A 20996-nucleotide genomic window follows, 5' to 3' on the forward strand; every position below is an offset into this window, starting at 1 on the left:
CTTGTGCCGCAAATCCAAGAGCTCTGCCTCCCTGCACCTGCCGCCCTCCAACTTCCTGATGACACAGAGGAAGGTAGAGATGGTGCAGGTCACAGACCAGCTGGATCCTGGCAACCTGGAGAAGGTACTTACAGTGCCAGTGGTATAAGTCCCTGGAGGGGCCAGTCACTGAGGAGGTCCTCAAGGACAGGGCTGAGGTCAGGGCACAGTGCCCTTCCAGCCAGACTGAATCCCCCCTTATTGAGTGAGCTGAACCAGGGAACCAGCCCCACCCTCGCTCTCTTGAACCACAGTGGACCGTCACTCACTGCACCTCTCCTACCTCTACTGCTGGTATTAACCACAACTTTAAGCCTTAGCCTGAACACAGACTTATGCCTGAACTCCTGACTAACCTGCTGGACTATCAGGTCAGGCTAAAGACTGTCGCACTAGTATATAAAAAAGTGGCATGGTACAAAATAGATCTATTTCTAAAAATGAAATCTGAAAAATATACTTTTATTTTGGAAAGTGGATAATTTTTTGGGGTCTGTATTGTCTAAACAAACATATACACTTTTTATTCAAAGGATGCGGTTAACATTGCCATCCTTTCTTGTCTCGTCGACAGTTGTGTGTGTTCACTTCATAACAGGCCAGTACTGGATGTTTCTGGGGCGGTAGGTAGCCAAGCGGTTAAGAGCATTTGGCCAGTAACTGAAACGTCGCTAGTTCGAGTCCCCAAGCAGACTAGATGAAAAGTCTGTCACTGTGCCCTTGAGCAAGGCACTTAACCCTAATTGCTCTGGATAAGAGTGTCTGCTAAATGACAAAAATGTACTCATATTTGTTAATCTGCACACTTTTCTTCTCTCTACTCCTTACATGAGAATGGGTTTGTTGTAATATGGTTCCCAAGTTTGTTTCCTCAAACACAATGCAAACACACATTCTACAACATGTTTCTGCAGTCATATCAACTGAGATGACTTCACCATTCAATATTACCTTTGTGTTCTTACTGGTCATGCTATTGTGATTACAATAAATCATGCCTTTTTCTGTGGAAATGTACTAATATTTTATATAAAATGTATTGGATGCACTCTAGATGTCCTGTATCTATGCACTCATGTCATCACAACCAAACAAGGAACAAAAACAGACAGCTACTCTTTGCAGCTCATGTAAATTTGTTATTTTTCTTAAAATATACACTTAGGACAAAGGGTAGATAAATCATTTTTTTGTTACAGAAATATATATGTACAAAGGTGCTTCTGATTGTACAGAGATTATTAAGAGCAGTTAGAGGAGGCCATCCCTCTCTCCCCAGCCAAACATGCGTCCCCCCCAAAGTCTATATTCCTACAGCCTTTTATATCCAGTGTGCGGGTGCTGCCTTATCTAGGTGGGGCTTCAGCAGGTCTGACGACATCTGGTAGAATACAGGTCCTGTAAGGGCATGTTACATGTAACAGCTGTCCAGAACCTCTCACCATGGCAACACAATTTAAGCCAAATAGATATGTTAGAAATTGAGACAAGCCTACCTACCAGCCAACCTGTGACGTGACAAAAGATTCCAGTCTCCTAAAGCACAACATACCATCCAGGGAACACAGAGGAGAGCTTTACAGGGAATGGCTTTTGGTTGGTAACAGCCTGTTACTAACAGTTATACAACATGGAGGGACAGCCCTTTCTACAATATAATATGTACCCCCACACCTTCACCTGTCTCATGTTACTATTAAAACCTGCCACAGGCAGTTTCAGGAACCTGCCTAAGAAGTGACTGACATCTAAATCTTATCACAACCCTTCCTAAAGCTCATGCTCCAAACAAATCAAACCTTATTCGGCACATGCTTCATAAACAACCGGCCCTTCCTGACAATACAGAGAAAGAAAACTGGGATATAATAGAAAAGTAAAACACTAAATAATTAAAGTAATAGATACCACAGTGAGTAATGATAACTTGAGGGAGAGAGTGCCACCGTGTGGGCAGCAGCAGTTAGTGCAATCTAAACCAAGTGGGTCGGACGGGAATACATTAAGAAAAGCATCAAGTGTTCCGTTTCCTTCAAGTTCTGTCAGGTGGAGGGCTCCTAGCCGAGCGAGGATCTCAGGAGTGGGGAGGGGTGAGGAGAGGGGGGTAGTGTAGATCATCCATGAAGCTAGCATGATTAGTAGCAGTGATTCCAGGGAGGAAGGGGGTCATTAGGTTAGCAAAGTGTCTGCAGTGGACGGGGGTCTCTGGGGGAGAGGGGTCTCCAGGGTGGAGGGGCTACTTGCAGACAGCTTCCAGGGCATCCAGGGTGCGCTTGATGTCCCGGATCTGGGCAGCCAGGGTGTGGATAGGCTGCATGGAACGATCAAGCTCCTCACAACGCGCCATCAGCGTGTACATTCCCTATGAACACACACACACACACACACACACACGATTGAATACATGGAGGAAGTGAACACACATCATATACTTATGACACAACAAGCATCCATGATTGCCATTGATCATAATTTACCTCATGTCTAGCCAAGCTCTCTCTTCTCTCACCTTTATGCTCATGTCAACAGACTCCCCCAGGCTGTCCACTGAGTCTCTGTAGGTCTGGATGTATCCCACACTCAGCGCTGTCATCTGGACACACACAGATAAAGACATACACTGAGTGTACAAACATTAGGAACACCTTCCTAATATTGAGTTGGACCACCTTTTAACCTCAGAACAGACTCAATTCGTCAGGGCATGGACTCTACAAGGTGTCGAAAGCGTTCTACTGGGATGCTGGCCCATGTTGACTCCAATGCTTCCCACAGTTATCAGTTGACGATTCTAGATACACACTGGAAACTGTTGAGTTTAAAAACCCAGCAGTGTTGCACTTCTTAACACATTCAAACCGGTGCACCTGGCACCTAATACCAAAGGCACTTAAATTGTTTGTGTTTCCCATTCACCCTCTGAATGGCACACATACACAATCCATGTCTCAAGGCTTAAAACTCCTTCTTTAACCTGTCTCCTCCCCTTCATCTACACTGACTGAAGTGGATTTAACAGGTGACATAAATAAGGGATCATAGCTTTTACCTGGATTCACCGGTCTTATGGAAAGCAGGTGTTCTTAATGTTTTGTACACTCAGTTTATATAACATAGCAGACCATTAATATCAGCATACAATAAGCAATGTATAGCAGAGCAGGACTAATAGGATAGTCGAACGCAGATCAAAATGGTACGTGTGTGAACAAACTGAGCTCACGTACATTCTGGATGGTTCCGTTGAGGCTGCGCATCATCAGCTCCACACTGTGGGCAACATCCTGAGTGTGTCTCTGTAGGTCCACCAGGACAGCAGGGTCGATGGGAGGGATGTCTGCCGGCTGCCGCAACGACGACCCCCGACCCCTGCTACTGATGGAACCCGAGCAGTCCGCTGGACACAGAGAGACAGAAACACACACAGGAAATTACTACCTTATCTCGACAGTCTACAAAGCAAACCAAATCAGCCTCCCTCATCCAAGCAGTGCTATGACACTCATCCGTCCTCCCACCCTTCCTGAGGGTGCTAATCTAATCACAAGAGGAAAGGGGAAGAATTTATTTGATTTGGAACTCGGCCTTCAACTGCAGCTTCTAACACATCACTGAAATCATTACAGAAAACGCAGTTTGTGAATCAGCATTTCACTGATCACCAGGGTCGTATTCAGGTAAACTGTAGCAAAACGTTTTGCAACAGAAAAAGAAAACGAGTGTATCTTACTGGACAAGTTCAGGTGGTCTCTCCCCGTTTTAGTCAGTTTTCTTCTGTTTGGTGGCTAATGAATACAACCCAGGTGAATAACCATCCGATCCCTGCAGTCCTCCGGTGCTATACTCACAGTCACAGTCACAGTCCAGGCTGGGCTTGGAGCTCATCTTGATCTTCTGCTCCAGGTTGCGGCAGATGAAGTGGGTCAGGTCCCCGTCGTGACTGACTGTTCCCTCCAGCTCCAGGGCAGAGGAGATGGTGGCCCTGCGGCCCTCTGGTTGCCCCCCCCGACCCCCGCACGCCTGGCTGATCTCATCCAGACTCTTGCTGTCCTGCATGCCCCGAACGATGCGCTCCCGCTCGGGGACGTTCCGCACGTGCACCTGGGCCATGACGTGGGGCGGACAGGGGCAGCTGTCTGACGAATGCCTCTCGGCTGGGGCAGAGCTTGGGCTGGGAGCTGCTGCTGAGGGCTCCTCTGTAAGCTGAGAGGAAGAGGCAGTCTTACATACCGGTACCAGACGTATGAACAATACACATGTATATCCTTACTATTGCAGGTGGTCAAAAAATCAGTACAAAAAGAAAACATTTCCGCATTACAATGATTAAAGTACTATATTCTATTCTTGAGCTGTTGGCTCTGGCACTTCAACGATTATGTACAGGGGCAGTAGCGGTCAATATGGCAGACTCACCTGAGCTGAGACTTCAGCCCGGGTGTTTCCTGAATGCTGCTCCTCGCTCTCCACCTCCTGCTTCTCCTCCTCCTCCTCTGTTTCTACAGAACAGCAGTTACGAGGCTCTGTGTGTTCTGTCTCTGACTGAAGTGTGTCTGCACTGGGAGTGTCCCTCTGTGGGGCTGTGTCTTTGGATCGAATGACTGTTGCAGTGGAGGTGTGCTGTGAGTCTCTAGACAGAATATCATTTAGGGGCTCATCTGTTTGGAGGAGTCCAGTGAGGGACATGTCTTGAGGGGCCACGTGTGGGTTTGTGTCTGTCACGCATGTGGCAGTGGGGCGGGAGGGCTGTGCTAGGAGCGTGTCTTTGTGTTGTTTGTCCGAATGGGACATGTAGTTGTGAGGAGTGTCTATGGGGTCTTCTTGTACATGGCATACTCTCTCTCCATCCACACAGTTCTCAGTCTCTCCAGGGGTCCCGTCGAGGGATCCATGCCCAGGACTTGGCACCCTGCCCCCAAACTTCAGGAGCTGCGAGGGGGTGGTAGGGGCGTAGGTGTGCGGGCCATTCTCACTGCAGGATCCAGGGGAGTCTGGTGTATCCACCCCATTGGTTGCTTCCGGCACATATGTGCCAATCACAGGGAAGAGGCTCATCCCTACACCTGTTGCATACAATATGTCAGATAACAACAGACACGCTCTCCTCCTCCCTATGCATGCATACTTACAACTATAAACAACTGGGTTGGATTCAACAAATCATTGCACATCAACTTGCCCACGTAGGGCTCTAGCTTCTCTTTGTTATTGGGGCTTGCTTGCTTTCAAGGGAGGGTGGGAGAAAGACTTTAACATATTACACAAAATGCTTTCTATTCAGCTCTTGTTAACAGCCAAACGTCCAAACAAACTGGCTTAGTTGCATCGAAGCAACTTCTAGTACAGCTAGCCAGCATACATTGGAAAACCCACCAAACTAAACTGTCAAAAATACTACTTTGCAGCTCAACGCAATCCAGCAAACACAAGAAAACTAAAATATAACAAAGGTTGAGTGACTACAATACAAAATAAGAATATCTTTGGCCAACAACAGCTAACGTTAGCAACCTGTGTTTGTATGAGGTAAGTTAGCTAACTAGCTGGCTGTCAGTTTGCCAGAAGACACCAACCCTACCGTTACACTTGTTTACACTGAGCTGCACTGGGGTCGGAACGCAATCATGGTTACATTAAGACAGCGTTGAGCCGGTATGAGATATGGGTCGGAAAGCGTATCTCAATTGAGGGATTCCACTGTACCTTTATCCATACTGCTCCATCGAGAAGATCAAAGGCTACTGCTAGTTTTCCCCACAGCAGTCATTACGGAATGGCACGTTGCGTTGAACAACAAACTCCATATTAATGCCCATGATTTTGGAATGAGATGTTTGACAAGCAGGTATTCACCTACTTTTGGTCATGTAGTGTAGCTCAGAAATTGAACCTGACGAGAGTGAGGATGAATTACCTGCAGTTGCAGGTGTGGTGAAGACCTGAGTCAGAGCCTTGCCAGGATGGTCATTAAAAGGATAATTTTGGCCCAGTGGGAGTTACTTTTTTAGAGAAAGTGGATCCCTGCCTTCTGGCTGACTCATATGTAGTACCAGGCTGGCTAGAAAAAAAGTTGGGTACATTTAAAATTGGTGAAGGTAGCTAAAAATGGTCTTGTGATGTTCTTCTGTCTTTCTTCTGTCCAGGGACAAGACTTGTGACTTGCTTTGCTCTCTGGGGGCAGTGTGCCGTTGAAAGGAGTGATCACTGGGGTGGCATTCGTTGTTGAGGTGGAACAACTGAACTTGAAGATTCCGACCCGGTGGCGAGCGTGGTGAAACTGAGAAGCAACAGTCTGTCGTTTTGAAGCAGTCTTTACCCGACAAAGTCACGTTAGGATATGTCAGTTATCCCATGACAGCTTTTGTGCCGAACCCACTATGGTGTTTTAGATGTCAAGCTTATGGTCATATTGCAGCAATGTGTAGGAGGGAGATTCCAAGATGTGAGAAGTGTGCAGGAGCACATGGGACAAAGGAATGTGTACTATCAGTGGAAAAACTGTGTGTGTCAATTGTGGGGGTGCCCATGTTGCTTGGAATCAGAAGTGCCCAGTGCAAGAGAGACAGGTTGAGGTTGCCAGGGTCAGTGTCGAACAGAAGGTGCAGTATGCTGGGGTAGTGAAAACAGTAGAGGATTATGGGTCAAGGGTGAGCAGTAGAGCTAGGCCAATACAGAGTGATATGCATTTGTTCTTCAGTAAGGTTGGCTTCTTAGCGTTCATTGCCATGGTTATCAACTGTACCGCAGAAATAGAACATCATCTACAGAAAATAGATGTTGTGGTGGCAGCTGCAGAGAAGTACTTGGGTGTTTGAGTTTTACTGCAGAAGAGTTAAGGTGTGCTGAACAAAAGAGTCCCGTCCTTCCATGCCATTGGCCTGGTGTAGGATCAAAGTAGTTGAATGGGGTGTGCATTTTTACTTGTATGAAATAGTGGTATATAGGTGTAGGGTTAGTTGGTGGTGAATTTTTTTATTTTTGTATCACAAAATGTAACGTGATCGACCACACACTACCGCACAGTAGGTGGCGGCATGCACAAAGAAATGAACGAAGGTCATGATACCATGTAGCTAGCATGAGGATGAAAAGGGAAGTTTTCCAGGAAAACTAGCAGTATTTCAATCTTCTCAATGTATCGGTGTGGATAAAGGTAACATTTGGATAAAGTGGCATATCCGATCCCTGCATTGAGGTACATTTTTCAACCCATATCTCGCGCCAGCTCCATGGCGTCATAAACAAATCAAGTGTTATTGGTCACGTACACACATTTTATCACAGCTCTAACAGTGCAGTAATACCGAACAATACACAAAAATCCCCCAAAATAAATAAATATTAAAAAGAGCAATGTCAGAGTCCGGAATATAAATATATATGTTGGTGTGTAAAGGCCAGGGATGGGAAACTTTGATGCGGTGTGGAGGCCACACACACACAAAAAAAAAAAATCACAACTCATGAGGGGCCGCAGTGTTTTAATTACGTGCAATTCTACTCATTTTGCCATGGGGCGGTGACAAACGCTTGCAGTTTTTAATATGATATCTGAGTGAGACTGACTTACAAAATCAATGAGGGCCCCCCCGGGCTCTAATTCGACCTACAAGTTTAGATAGCTGGCTGCTAGACTAACTTACCAATAGAAAGATTTAGCTGACACAGGCTAATTGATGACCATCAGTGGCTGATATAACAAGAGAAAAACTGTTGATACGCAACCAAATTTCAAAATGGCACCTTGTGTATTCTACCTCGCAACAGTAAGTTGAGACCACAACTGAGTTTGCCCCAAGAAGGAACTTGATCTGCGGGCAGCCAATTGGACAGTATATGAATAGAAAATGTGTGTACAGTAGTGGTTATATAGGATGAGCCTTGACCAGAATGCAATATATACACACACATATGAAGTGGGTAAAACAGTATGTAAACATTAAAGTGACCAGTGTTCAATGACTATGTACATAGGGCAGCAGTTTCTAAGGTGCAAGGTTGAGTACTGGGTGGTAGCCCGCTAGTAACAGTGGCTAAGTTCAGGGCAGGATAATGTAACCATGATTGTATTCTAAGCTTTGTGTAAACAAGCTTAATGGTAGAGTAGTATCTTCTGGTAAAATGTAACCATGTTTGTGTTCCAACCCCAGTGCAGCTCAGTGTAAACAAGCGTTACGGTAGGGCCGGTATCTTCAGGCAAGCTGTCAGTGTGATTAGCTAACGTTACCGCTAGTTAGTTAACGTTTAATCAGCTCGCAACAGGAGGCTGTAAAACAACGAGCAATACGAACTCAGACTAATGATGTAAAAATCATAAAGAATGGTCACAACATCCAACAAGCAAGTTGACATATTGCTTTCATCAGCCATAAACTAGCAGTTTACTCATCAGTCAGATGACGTTAGCTAACTAGCTAGCTGTCGATGCTAGCAGCCAGGCCTCGGAATGTTATCTTGTTTTCAGTTCCCTTGTTACTCCGTGTCTGTCAAGAGTAACCATCACCCGGAAATGTGTGGGAATACTTATTTCTACGACTAACTTTAAGGAAAATCAAATATCTGCACGTTTTTAGCATAATCAAATAAATAAACACTTACCAGTGTAATGCTTTCCAAGAGATCTAGTCAACCATGAAATTGAGTCGAGTCCGCTCTGTATATTTTTCCCTACAACCTGCAGTAGAGAACGCAATAGTTCCGCATAATAATAGAAAAACTAGTAGGCCTAGCTCATCACAGTACATGTCTGACATGATGATTAAATGCAGTAGTAAGTATGTGATGTTTCATGAATACAATAAAACCCATAATAATTGTAACTGAATAATTTCAGAATGAAGTTGTATTAAATGGAATTTAATCAAACACTGTGATACTGATCTGTGTATCACAGGAGGCTTCTAAGGGGAGAACTGCTTACAATAATGTCCCGAATGGCATCAAACACATAGAAACCAAGTGTTTGATGTATTTGATACCATTCCACTGATTCCACTCCAGCCATTACCGTGAGCCCGTTCTGCCCAATTAAGGTGCCACCAACCTCCTGTGGTGTACTTATGAGCTTTGCCTCCAGTGCCTTCATCTTTACCTGAGTTCTCCATGCACTTATCTCTCTTCCCCACAGAGGGAGACAGAGACCATTGCCCATCACTTCTGATGTCACTGAGCTCCAGTATTTGCCACATGGCCATGAATGTGTAAGCTGTGCCGAGAGAGCCCCACCCATGCGCCTCTCTGCCACAATCTTGTGATGTTCAAGATGGCAGAGGCAGAGCAGATACAGGACACAGACTATCCCTGGGGATATATGTCTTCACAGTTATAACCCTAACTCATAGTGCTCAAGGACTCTGAGGTAATTCTTCACACAAAAAAGTATTTGTTTTTTATAGTGTCACAATACATTCGCTTGTGCTCAAATAGTGAGCCAACAGCCAACATTGTCAATTGTACGTTTATCTGTTTATTTGTTTTATAGGACACCGGTATCTAGGGAAACACACACAATATACAAACCATATGTTTAAATGCTATCTCACCACCATTTAGATGAAGCCTCAGTTGGACATGAGGAGACCTAAAGACCCTGAGCCATGTAGTGTCCTGTGCGGGAGCAGCTTACAGACCGCAAACATGACAGAGAGCAGGTTCAACCACATCTGAACCACAACACAATACACTGAAAATGTTTTCATGTGTGGCTTCCTTTATTCAGTTCAGACCTAATGGGATATCTTGTTTGTCAGACCCACTTTGCTATTTTATTATTTATATACTCATGTTATACACTGAGTGTACAAAACATTAGGAACGTTCTATGACAGACTAACCAGGTGAAAGTTATGATCCCTTACTGATGTCACCGATAAATACATTTCAATCAGTGTAGATGAAGGGGAGGAGACATATTAAAGAAGGATTTTTAAGTCTTGAGACAAATGAGACATGGATTGTTTATGTGTGCTGTTCAGAGGGTGAATGGACAAGACTAAATATTTAAGTGCCTTTGAATGGGGTATGGTAGTAAGTGCCAGGCGCACCGGTTTGAGTGTTACACCCTGATCAGTTTCACCTGTCCTCGTTTTTGTCTCCACCCCAGTGTATTTATCCCTGTGTTTCCTGTCTCTCTGTGCCAGTTTGTCTTGTATGTTTCATTTACATTTACATTTAAGTCATTTAGCAGACGCTCTTATCCAGAGCGACTTACAAATTGGTGGATTCACCTTATGATATCCAGTGGAACAGCCACTTTACAATAGTGCATCTAAATCTTTTAAGGGGGGGGTTAGAAGGATTACTTTATCCTATCCTAGGTATTCCTTAAAGAGGTGGGGTTTCAGGTGTCTCCGGAAGGTGGTGATTGACTCCGCTGTCCTGGCGTCGTGAGGGAGCTTGTTCCACCATTGGGGTGCCAGAGCAGCGAACAGTTTTGACTGGGCTGAGCGGGAACTGTGCTTCCTCAGAGGTAGGGAGGCGAGCAGGCCAGAGGTGGATGAACGCAGTGCCCTTGTTTGGGTGTAGGGCCTGATCAGAGCCTGAAGGTACGGAGGTGCCGTTCCCCTCACAGCTCCGTAGGCAAGCACCATGGTCTTGTAGCGTATGCGAGCTTCAACAGGAAGCCAGTGGAGAGAGCGAGCCTGTCTGCCACTCTGTACCTCCTGGACTCTGATCTGGTTTTGACCTTTTTGCCTGTCCACGACCATTCTCTTGCCTACCCCTTTGGATTAATAAACATTGTAAGACTCCAACCATCTGCCTCCTGTGTCTGCTGTGTGTCTGCTGTGACTACTGTGTAGTTGTGAAGACATCAAACTATGAAATAACACACACGGAATCATGTACAGTAGTAACCAAAAAAGTGTTAAACAACTCAAAATACATTTTATATTTGAGATTCTTCAAGGTAGCCACCCTTTACCTTGATGACAGCTTTGCACACTCTTGGCATTCTCTCAACCAGCTTCACAAGGTAGTCACCTGGAATGCATTTCAATTAACAGGTGTGCCTTGATTTTTGGTTTCAACCATGGTGTTTTTGTGAGACGCAGAGTAAGTGAACGGATGATTTCCACATGTGTGGTTCCCACCGTGAAGCATGGAGTAGGAGGTGTGATGGTGTGGTGCTACTTTGCTGGTAAAACTGTCAGTGATTTATTTAGAATTCAAGGCACACTTAACCAGCATGGCTACCACATCATTCTGCAGCGATATGCCCTCACATCAGGTTTGCGCTTAGCAGGACTATTTGTTTTTCAACAGGACAATGACCCAACACACCTCCAGGCTGTTTAAGGGCTATTTGACCAAGAAGGAGAGTGATGGAGTGCTGCATCCGATGACCTGGCCTCTACAATCACCCAACCTCAACCCAATTGAGATGGTTTGGGATGAGTTGGACCGCAGAGTGAAGGAAAAGCAGCGAACAAGTGATCAGCATATGTGGGAACTCCTTCAAGACTGTTGGGAAAGCATTCCAGGTGAAACTGTTTGAGAGAATGCCAAGCGTGTGCAAAGCTGTCATCAAGGCAAAGAGTGGCTACTTTGAATAATCTCAAATATAAAATATATTTTGATTTGTTGAACACTTTTTTGGTTACTACATGATTCCATATGTGTTATTTCATAGTTTTATTCTACAATATAGGAAATAGTAAAAATAAAGAAAAATCCTTGAATGAGTAGGTGTGTCCAAACTTTTGACTGGTACTGTAAGTATTCAGACCCTTTACTCAGTACTTTGTTTACCTAGTATTTATGCTGCAGTAGTTTATGTGTTGGGGGGCTAGGGTCAGTCTGTCACATCTGGAGTATTTATTTTGTCCTGTGTGAATTGAAATATGCTCTCTCTAATTCTCTCTTTCTCTTTCTTTCTTTCTCTCTCTCGGAGGACCTGAGCCCTAGGACCATGCCGCAGGACTACCTGGCTTGATGACTCCTTGCTGTCCCCAGTTCACCTGGCCGTGCTGCTGCTCCAGTTCCAACTGTTCTGCCTGCAGCTATGGAACCCTGACCTGTTCACCGGACGTGCTACCTGTCCCAGACCTGTTGTCCCAGACCTGCTGGAACCCTGACCTATTCACCGGACTTGCTACCTGTCCCAGACCTGCTGTTTTCAACTCTCTAGAGACAGCAGGAGCGGTAGAGATACTCTCAAAGATCGGCTATGAAAAAGCCAACTGACACTTACTCTTGTGTTACTGACTTGTTGCACCCTCGACAACTACTATGATTATTATTATTTGACAATGCTGGTCATTTATGAACATTTGAACATCTAGGCCATGTGCTGTTATAATCTCCACCCGGCACAGCCAGAAGAGGACTGGCCACTCCTCATAGCCTGGTTCCTCTCTAGGTTTCTTCCTAGGTTTTGGCCTTTCTAGGGAGTTTTTCCTAGCCACCGTGCTTCTACACCTGCATTGCTTGCTGTTTGGGGTTTTAGGCTGGGTTTCTGTACAGCACTTTGAGATATCAGCTGATGTAAGAAGGGCTATATAAATACATTTGATTTGATTTGTTGAAGCACCTTTGGCAGCGATTTCATCCTTGAGTCTTCTTGGGTATGACGCTACAAGTTTGGCACACTTGTATTTGGGGGGATTCTCCCATGCTTCTCTGAAGATCCTCAACCTCTGTCAGGTTGGATGGGGAGCGTTGCTGCACAACTATTTTCAGGTCTCTCCAGAGATGTTCGATCCGGTTCAAGTCCAGGCTCTGGCTGGCCCACTCAAGGACATTCAGAGACTTGTCCCAAAGCCACTCCTGCGTTGTCTTGGCTGTGTGCTTAGGGTCATGCTTAGTGGGCTTCCGTCTGGCCACTCTACCATAAAGGCCTGATTGGTGGAGTGCTCCAGAGATGGTTGTCCTTCTGGAAGGTTCTCCCATCTCCACAGAGGAACTCTGGAGCTCTGTCAGAATGACCATCGGGTTCTTGGTCACCTCCTTCTAGGAAGAGTCTTGGTGGTTCCAAACTTCTTCCATTTAAGAATGATGGAGGCCACTGTGTTCTTGGGGACCTTCAATGCTGCAGACATTTTTTGGTACTCTTCCCCAGATCTGTGCCTTGACACAATCCTGACTCGGAGCTCTATGGACAATCCTTTGACCTCATGGCTTGGTTTTTGCTCTAAGATGCACTGTCACCTGTGGGACCTTATCTAGACAGGTGTGTGCCTTTCTAAATCATGTCCAATCAATTGAATTTACCACAGGTGGACTCCAATCAAGTTGTAGAAACATCTCAAGGATGATCAATGGAAACAGGATGCACCTGAGCTCAATTTCGACTCTCATAGCAAAGGGTCTGATTACTTATGTAAATAAGGTATTTCTGTTTTTTATTATTAATAAATTAGCAAAGAAATCTAAAAACCTGTTTTTGCTTTGTCATTATGGGGTATTGTGTGTAGAGTGATGACCGTAAAAAGTTGATTATCCATTTTTGAGTAACGCTGTATCATAACAAAATGTGGAAAAAGTGTCTGAATACTTTCCGAATGCACTGTATGTGTGCGTGTATGTCTCCTATTGTTTATTGACAGGTTTCCTGTAGCACAAAAAGGAAAAGTATGAAAACATACTGGCAGAATTTAGTATTTACATTGGGTGTCTCCTTAACTTGGGAGAGATCAATTGAAAACATTTGATTTAATTTTAAAGTCAATTTAGAAAATCACATGAAATAAATATTGGCACAGAGATATAAATATACGCTACACAATTAAATACATGAGCGCATAATGAATCAGGGAAGGATCTGAACAAGGTCTTTGAGGAAAGCATCAACATTACATGTTTCATTATAAAATACTTTCCATCATACTTTATGGTAGTGAATAAAGCACACACACACACACACACACACACACACACACACACACACACACACACACACACACACACACACACACACACACACACACACACACACACACACACACACACACACACACACACACACACACACACGAGGACCTTGCTCAGTAAAGAAGTCTGACAACATTTAAAAACGTCTCTGTCTCTCTCTGCTTTTATGCAGCTGCTCCAGAACATAAAACTAAAGTTTATTTTTCTACAGCATTAAAAATGCTTTAGCTTTGCTGCATTTCATTTTGGCAGTCTTGCTAGTTTGACTCAGATTTCCCCCTTTTAATTCCTCTGATGCACTAATGTCAAACACACCCAGCATCAATGATGCCAGTTATGTGGAGTCAAGCTTGAGTTGAAAGCCTAATGAAGACCACAGAGCATTTACTAAATAAAACTGACCTATACAACTACTGAAACAAACCTTTTTATTCAAAACAGAAATAAATACGACACAAAGTTAAATAAGATTTTTTTTTACATTAAACATCGAAGACAAATCACAAATGTTGTGCCTCAGAGACACATTAAGTCTCTCTCTCGTGCTTGAGTCCTTTTGACTCCCTCTCTAGGAGGACAGATCCCAGCTAGCTTCACCTTCAGGGCATTTTTTTTCTCTGACCCAGTCAGTTCCTCAGACAAGTTCCCATACTGTGTCTTATGAGACACCACATTCTTCCAGGTCCTCTTCATGCCTTAATATATTCCTCACCGGTCTCTTGGACATGCTGTGCATCCTTCATACAACACGCTACGCAACCACATTCACATTTCTGAGTCCAGCCCACACTGAACCTCCTATGTCCCCAATCTACATGAATATGTGTTTTTGTAAATGTGTGTGTGTGTGTCTTTGAGAGAGTGAGACAGTGTTTGAGGGTGTAAGTCAGAAGAAAGCATGTCGTCGGCAGTAGAGCATCTAAGCACTTCGTGGAGACCTCTGCTGGGGTTTGCTCCTGCTCTTCCTCCCGCCTCCGCCTCCACCTCCATCTCGGCCTCCATGTTTGTACCTCTCGCCCCTGGGGCCGTCCCCTGTCTTGCGGTTGGTGTCCTTGGTCTGATCCTGGTCGCGGTTGCGGTTCCGGCGTTGTCGGAAGCCCAGCCTCTGACAGTGCTTCTCCAGGCTGCTGGGATGGATGAAGGCCTGGTACCAGGGCTGGGAGGCATCTGGGCTGGGGTTGGGGTTGTTAGGGGACCAGGAAAGGGCACGGGAGGGGCTCCACACACTCAGACGGATGGTGACGGCAGTCCAACGGAAGCCATGCTCCTCCAGTTGACAGTGGTACACGCCAGAGTGACCCGTCTCGGCCTGACGGATCAGAACACCTCTCTCAATCACCACCAGCTGCTCTCCTGACTGCAACTGCAATACAGAGAGGAGTGTGAGTGTGTAGGCCAGCGTGTGTGTTTTTATTTGTGTTTTTGTCTGTGTGTGTGTGTGTGTGTGTGTGTGTGTGTGTGTGTGTGTGTGTGTGTGTGTGTGTGTGTGTGTGTGTGTGTGTGTGTGTGTGTGTGTGTGTGCGTGTAACTGCCTGTGTGTCAGTATGTACCTGATGCAGCTCAGCGCTGTTCTCTCCTGCCTGTATGTACCAGGTGACGGCTGCATGTCTGGATTTGGGAATGCACTCCAGATAGGTGCTGTTACCCTCAGCAACCATCATCATCCTCTGCTCTGCTTTCACCTGCAGACCAGCTGAACAGAGACAGAGAAAAATGTCACAAGGTCTGCTCTATATAGAAACCCAAGCTAGTATACATTACCAGTCAAAAGTTTGAACACCTACTCATTCAAGGGTTTTTCTTTATTTTTACTATTTTCTACATTGTAGAACAATAGTGAAGACATCAAAACTATGAAATAAAACATATGGAATCATGAAGTAACCAAAAAAAGTGTTAAACAAATCAATGTATATTTTATATTTGAGAATCTTCAAAGTAGCCACCCTTTGCCTTTGTGACAGGCATTCTCTCAACCAGCTTCAATACCTAGGATAGGATAAAGTAATCCTTCTACCCCCCCCCCCCCCCCCCTTAAAAGATATAGATGCACGATTGTAAAGTGGTTGTTCCACTGGATATCATAAGGTGAATGCACCAATTTGTAAGTCGCTCTGGATAAGAGCGTCTGCTAAATGACTTAAATGTAAATGTAATGTAAATGATACTGTATGTCTGTGGGGGTGTGGCTTGTGACAGTCTCTGCTCACCTCCCTGTCTGACACATTGTGTCAGAGGGTCCTCCTCATCACCAACCTGACGAGCGTTCCTCCTTCGGTGAGAGGAAACCAAAAAATACATAATGTTAGATAAGAGTATGCACTAAATGTGAGCATTTATGAGTAGGGCAGGCCTATAGCTACATAGACATGTATTGGATGAGTGGGTACTGGGTATATGAGAGTGAGCTGGCATGTCATAGACTTAAACTTACAGCTTTATTTCCCTCTCTATTTTAACAGCATGTTTATTCATGTTTAGTTTCTCCTGTAGTTCTATACTGTAACTGTGTGAAGTGCTAGCTAGATATACAGTGTAAGTGTTGGATTATAAGTCTGGGTTGAGTGTGAGCTGAGCGTGTCCACCTGCGTGCAATGGGCATGAAGGGGCTGCAGGCGTGTCCGTCCCAGGTGCAGTAGGGATCTCTGGCCAGGCAGCATTCAGTGCAGGCCTGGCCGTACAGCTCACACTGGAACAGAGCCAACTGGGCCACACCCTCCGCAGAACCCACAAACAGCCACTGCTGTAGTCACACACACACACACACACACACACACACACACACACACACACACACACACACACACACACACACACACACACACACACACACACACACACACACACACAAGAAAACAGAGAAGAAAAACACATCATTATAAAATGGCTTAGAGAGCAGATGCCACAACCCTCAGTTATTTCAGGAATTATGCCTTCGCTGATTCACACTTTCCAAATTCACACACGACTGAGACTGACTGCTACAGAGCATGTTTACGTGTGTTGATGTAGATTCACCATCTCAATGTGCGCCAGCCCACTGGACACAAACTGGTTAAATCAAAGTTGTTTCCATGTCATTTCAATGAAATTACTTTGAACTAACATGGAATAGACGTTGGATTGACATCTGTGCCCAGTGGGATTCCTCATCGCTCTGTAGTTACCATAGCAACCAGTGATTAAGCTCTTCTTGGAGATATAAGATGGGGAGCTTTGTGTGTGTTTTGGGGGGAGGGTATATGTGCATCATTCTTACCTTTTTCTTGGAAAGTGTCATGGTAGTCACAGGTGACTTGTGCTGTGGTGGGAGAGGGGAAAAGGTGTTAGGGTAAACCAGAGAACAGAAGAAACTACAGATATGTCAAAAAATTATCTAAAACTACAGATTTGTCAAAGTAAGGATACAACGAACTTGTACCTGGAAGACCTGCAGCTGCTCCAGGGTGACCTCCTGTGTGACACCGTGTTCTTTAGGGAGGGGGATAGACTTCAGCACCTGGCCTGAGTCTGCAACACAGAGGGCACTCCTGCTTGTACTGTCCTCAAACACACACTCACGCGCACGCACACATACACAAAACCTATCCCCACACCTGTGCCGATGAACAGGACGTCATACTGTCCGTCCACTGCCTCTACCCGGTCCACGAGCAGTCGGCTGAATTTGTAGTGCACTCCCACCCTGACGAACAGAGGGCGCCCTCCCTGCGGAAGCACTGCTTCCTGCAGCAGAGGGTGGGTACGGCTGAAGAAGATGACGTCATCAGGGTACTGCCGGGTGGAGCTGTAGCTGCCGTATGTACTGCTGGGACACTGAAGGGAGAGGAGAGAGGTACAGAGAGCTGCATTGGCATCAAGCATTCAATGACATGGAAAGAGTTGGGCAAAACATGGTTAAAGTTGGGATCAAGTTAAGGTTGAGAAGAGTTGTAAAAAGTTGTGCCTTTGGACTAGAATTGTTGTTGAGCTTGAGTTGGGTCAAAGATAGTGCTTGTATTCCTTAATTTTGACTGGTAGAGAGCCTCTTCTTTGGCTACATTCAGTATACAGTGGCAAGAAAAAGTATGTGAACCCTTTGGAAATGCCTGCATTTCTGAATAAATTGGTCATAAAAGTTGATCTGAACTTCATCTAGGTTACAACAAATAGACAAACACAGTCTGCTTAAACTAATAACACACAAACAATTATACGTTTTCATATCTTTATTGAACACACTGTGTGTCACAGGCGTCGAAAGGATTAGACCAAGGCGCATCGTGTATAGTGCTCATCTTTAGATTTTAATGAATGCACTTCAAACAACAAAATAACAAACGCTCAACAGTTCCGTCAGGTGCAACAACTAAACGGAAAGTAACCACCCACCAAACCCAAAGGAAAACAGGCTGCCTAAGTATGGTTTCCAATCAGAGACAACGAAAGACACCTGCCTCTGATTGGAAACCATACTTGGCCAAACATGGAAAACGAAACATAGAAATAGAAAATTAGAACAAATTCCCCTAGAACCAAAATAAAAACCCACAAAACAACCCCCCTGCCACGCCCTGACCATACTACTATGGCAAATGACCCTTTTCACTGGTCAGGACGTGACAGTACCCCCCCCCCCGAAGGTGCAAACCCTGACTGCACCCCAAACAAAAACCCACAAAAACAACCCCAAACCTAAAGGGAGGGAAGGGAGGGTGGCCACCGTCTAGGCCCCTTCCGCCAATCCTCCAGCTACGGAGGTGGCTCCGGCTCCGGGCGTAGCCCCCGTTCTGCACTGCCGACCACCGCTGGAGGATCCGGGCTGTGGACCGTCGCTGAAGACTCTGGGCTGCGGACCGTCGCTGAAGACTCTGGGCTGCGGACCGTCGCTGAAGACTCTGGGCTGTGGACCATTACCGCTGAAGGCCCTGGGCTGCAGACTGCCGCTGAAGGCTCTGGAGGCTCCGGGTTGCAGACCGCCGCTGGAGGCTCCGGGCTGAGGAGCGTCGCTGGAGGCTCCGGGCTGAGGAGCATCGCTGGAGGCTCCGGGCTGAGGAGCGTCACTAGAGGCCTCCTGCGTGGAGCTGGAACCGGTCTCCCCGGACTGGGGAGACTTACAGGAGACTGGGTGCGCAGAGCAGGCACGGGGCACACTGGGCCGTGGAGGCACACCAGAGGTCTGGAGCTCAGGGCTGGCACAGCCCGTCTTGGCTGGATGGTCACTGTAGCCCGGCACGGGCGGAACGCTGGCACAGGGCGAACTGGGCTGTGCTGGGGAATGAGGGCTGCCATGCGTAGAGCAGGCGCAGGATAAACTGGGCCGAGGAGACGCACTGGAGACCAGATGCGTTGAGCCGGTGCACTTCTTCCTGGCTGCCGGCCAACTCTCGCATGGCAACGCTGCAGAGCCCGTACTGGACTGTGCGTGCGGATGGGCGAGATAGTGCGCATCACACCGCAATGCATTTCTCGCCCATCTGCACACCCGCTCCGCAGTGCCCTTTCTGCCAGTACCACTCTCCGGAATCTCGCGTCGAACTCCGCGCTTGACTCCTTAACTGGCTCCGGTTTGCTCCACAGCTCTCTCCTATACGCCCAAGAAGTTAGTGAAGTGACCTAGCCAAACTACCCGTATGACCCCCCCCACAATTTTTGGGGGGGCTGCCTCTCAGCCTCCTCTTGCTGTCCCAGCCATTCCTCCCAGTATCGCCAGTCTGCCTTCGCTGCCTCTATCTCCTATTTCGGACGGCGATACTCCCCCGACCTTGTCCAGGGTCCTGCCCCATCTAGAATCTCCTCCCAGGTCCACTCCTCTGAGCCATAGTGCTCGGTCCCGCTCTTCCTCCCACGCTGCTTGGTCTTCTTGTGGTGGGTGGTTCTGTCACAGGCGTCGAAAGGATTACACCAAGGCGCATCGTGTATAGTGCTCATCTTTAGATTTTAATGAATGCACTTCAAACAACAAAATAACAAACGCTCAACAGTTCCGTCAGGTGCAACAACTAAACGGAAAGTAACCACCCACCAAACCCAAAGGAAAACAGGCTGCCTAAGTATGGCTTCCAATCAGAGACAACGAAAGACACCTGCCTCTGATTGGAAACCATACTCGGCCAAACATGGAAAACGAAACATAGAAATAGAAAACTAGAACAAATTCCCCTAGAACCCCCCCCCCCCCAAAAGAAAACACAAAACAACCCCCCTGCCATGCCCTGACCATACTACTATGGCAAATGACCCTTTTCATTGGTCAGGACGTGACACCGTGTAAACATTTACAGTGCAGGGTGGAAAAAGTGAAACCTTGGATTCAATAACTGGTTAACCCTCCTTTAGCAGCAATAACCTCAACCAAACGTTTTCTGTAGTTGCAGATCAGACCTGCACAATGATCAGGAGGAATTTTGGACCATTCCTCTTTACAAAACTGTTTCAGTTCAGCAATATTCTTGGAATCTGGTGTGAACTGCTCTCTTGAGGTCATGCCACAGCATCTCAATCGGGTTGAGGTCAGAACTCTGACTGGGCCATTGCAGAAGGCGTATTTTCTTCTGTTGAAGCCATTCTGTTGTTGATTTACTTCTGTGTTTTGGGTCGTTGTCCTGTAGCATCACCAAATTTCTGTTGAGCTTCAATTGGCGGACAGAGCCTAATATTCTCCTGAAAAATGTCTTGATAAACTTGGGAATTCATTTTTCTGTCGATGATAGCAAGCTGTCAAGGCCCTGAGGCAGCAAAGGAGCCCCAAACCATGATGCTCCCTCCACCATACTTTACACTTTTTGATGTTGGTGTGCTGTGTCTTTTTTCCTCCACACATGGTGTTGTGTGTTCCTTCCAACAACTCAACTGTAGTTTCATCTGTCCACAGAATATTTTGCCAGTATCACTGTGGAACATCCAAACTTCAGACTTGCAGCAATGTTTTGTTTTGGACAGCAGTGGCTTCTTCCGTGGTGTCCTCCCATGAACACCATTCTTGTTTAGTGTTTTACGTGTCGTAGACTCGTCAACAGAGATGTTAGCGTGTTTCAGAGATTTCTGTAAGTCTTTAGCTAACACACTAGGATTCTTCTTAACCTCATTGTGCATTCTGCCTTGTGCTC

The 20996-nt window shown here is 46.0% G+C and overlaps 2 protein-coding genes across 3 annotated transcripts in view; both read right to left on the bottom strand.

The window, feature by feature from the left end:
* Window positions 1-1157: 1157 nt before the first annotated feature.
* LOC106566790 (BLOC-1-related complex subunit 6) lies at window positions 1158-8751 on the bottom strand. The gene is made up of 6 exons (XM_014135179.1): window positions 8638-8751; window positions 4456-5102; window positions 3888-4242; window positions 3267-3436; window positions 2549-2632; window positions 1158-2401 (listed from the first exon to the last, which is right to left on the bottom strand). The coding sequence occupies exons 2-6, from the start codon at window positions 5092-5094 to the stop codon at window positions 2276-2278; spliced, it is 1374 nt and encodes a 457-aa protein (XP_013990654.1). The 5' UTR covers window positions 5095-5102; window positions 8638-8751; the 3' UTR covers window positions 1158-2275.
* A 4797-nt stretch (window positions 8752-13548) lies between these two features.
* LOC106566791 (semaphorin-3ab) overlaps window positions 13549-20996 on the bottom strand; it is a 31165-nt gene continuing 23717 nt past the window's right edge. The window contains exons 11-17 of one of the 2 annotated variants that reach the window (XM_014135181.2): window positions 17505-17724; window positions 17330-17418; window positions 17168-17209; window positions 16494-16648; window positions 16119-16180; window positions 15459-15601; window positions 13549-15271 (exon numbers count right to left, since the gene is read on the bottom strand). In XM_014135181.2, coding sequence (XP_013990656.1) covers window positions 14828-15271; window positions 15459-15601; window positions 16119-16180; window positions 16494-16648; window positions 17168-17209; window positions 17330-17418; window positions 17505-17724 — 1155 coding nt within the window. In that variant the 3' untranslated portion in view covers window positions 13549-14827. Of the gene's footprint in view, window positions 15272-15458; window positions 15602-16118; window positions 16181-16493; window positions 16652-17167; window positions 17210-17329; window positions 17419-17504; window positions 17725-20996 lie in introns of both variants that reach the window. The other variant, XM_014135180.2, reaches the window with a different exon arrangement.

The sequence above is a fragment of the Salmo salar genome, chromosome ssa13, assembly GCF_905237065.1.
Source record: "Salmo salar chromosome ssa13, Ssal_v3.1, whole genome shotgun sequence".
NCBI lineage: Eukaryota > Metazoa > Chordata > Actinopteri > Salmoniformes > Salmonidae > Salmo > Salmo salar.

Excerpts from the sequence above, each read along its gene's own strand:
- LOC106566790 (XM_014135179.1), bottom strand. The coding sequence starts at position 5,094 with ATGAGCCTCTTCCCTGTGATTGGCACATATGTGCCGGAAGCAACCAAT. Across the intron at positions 2,633-3,266 it reads TCAACGGAACCATCCAGAAT|ATGACAGCGCTGAGTGTGGG; the intron begins GTACGTGAGCTC and ends GTGTGTGTCCAG. Across the intron at positions 2,402-2,548 it reads CTGTTGACATGAGCATAAAG|GGAATGTACACGCTGATGGC; the intron begins GTGAGAGAAGAG and ends GTGTGTTCATAG.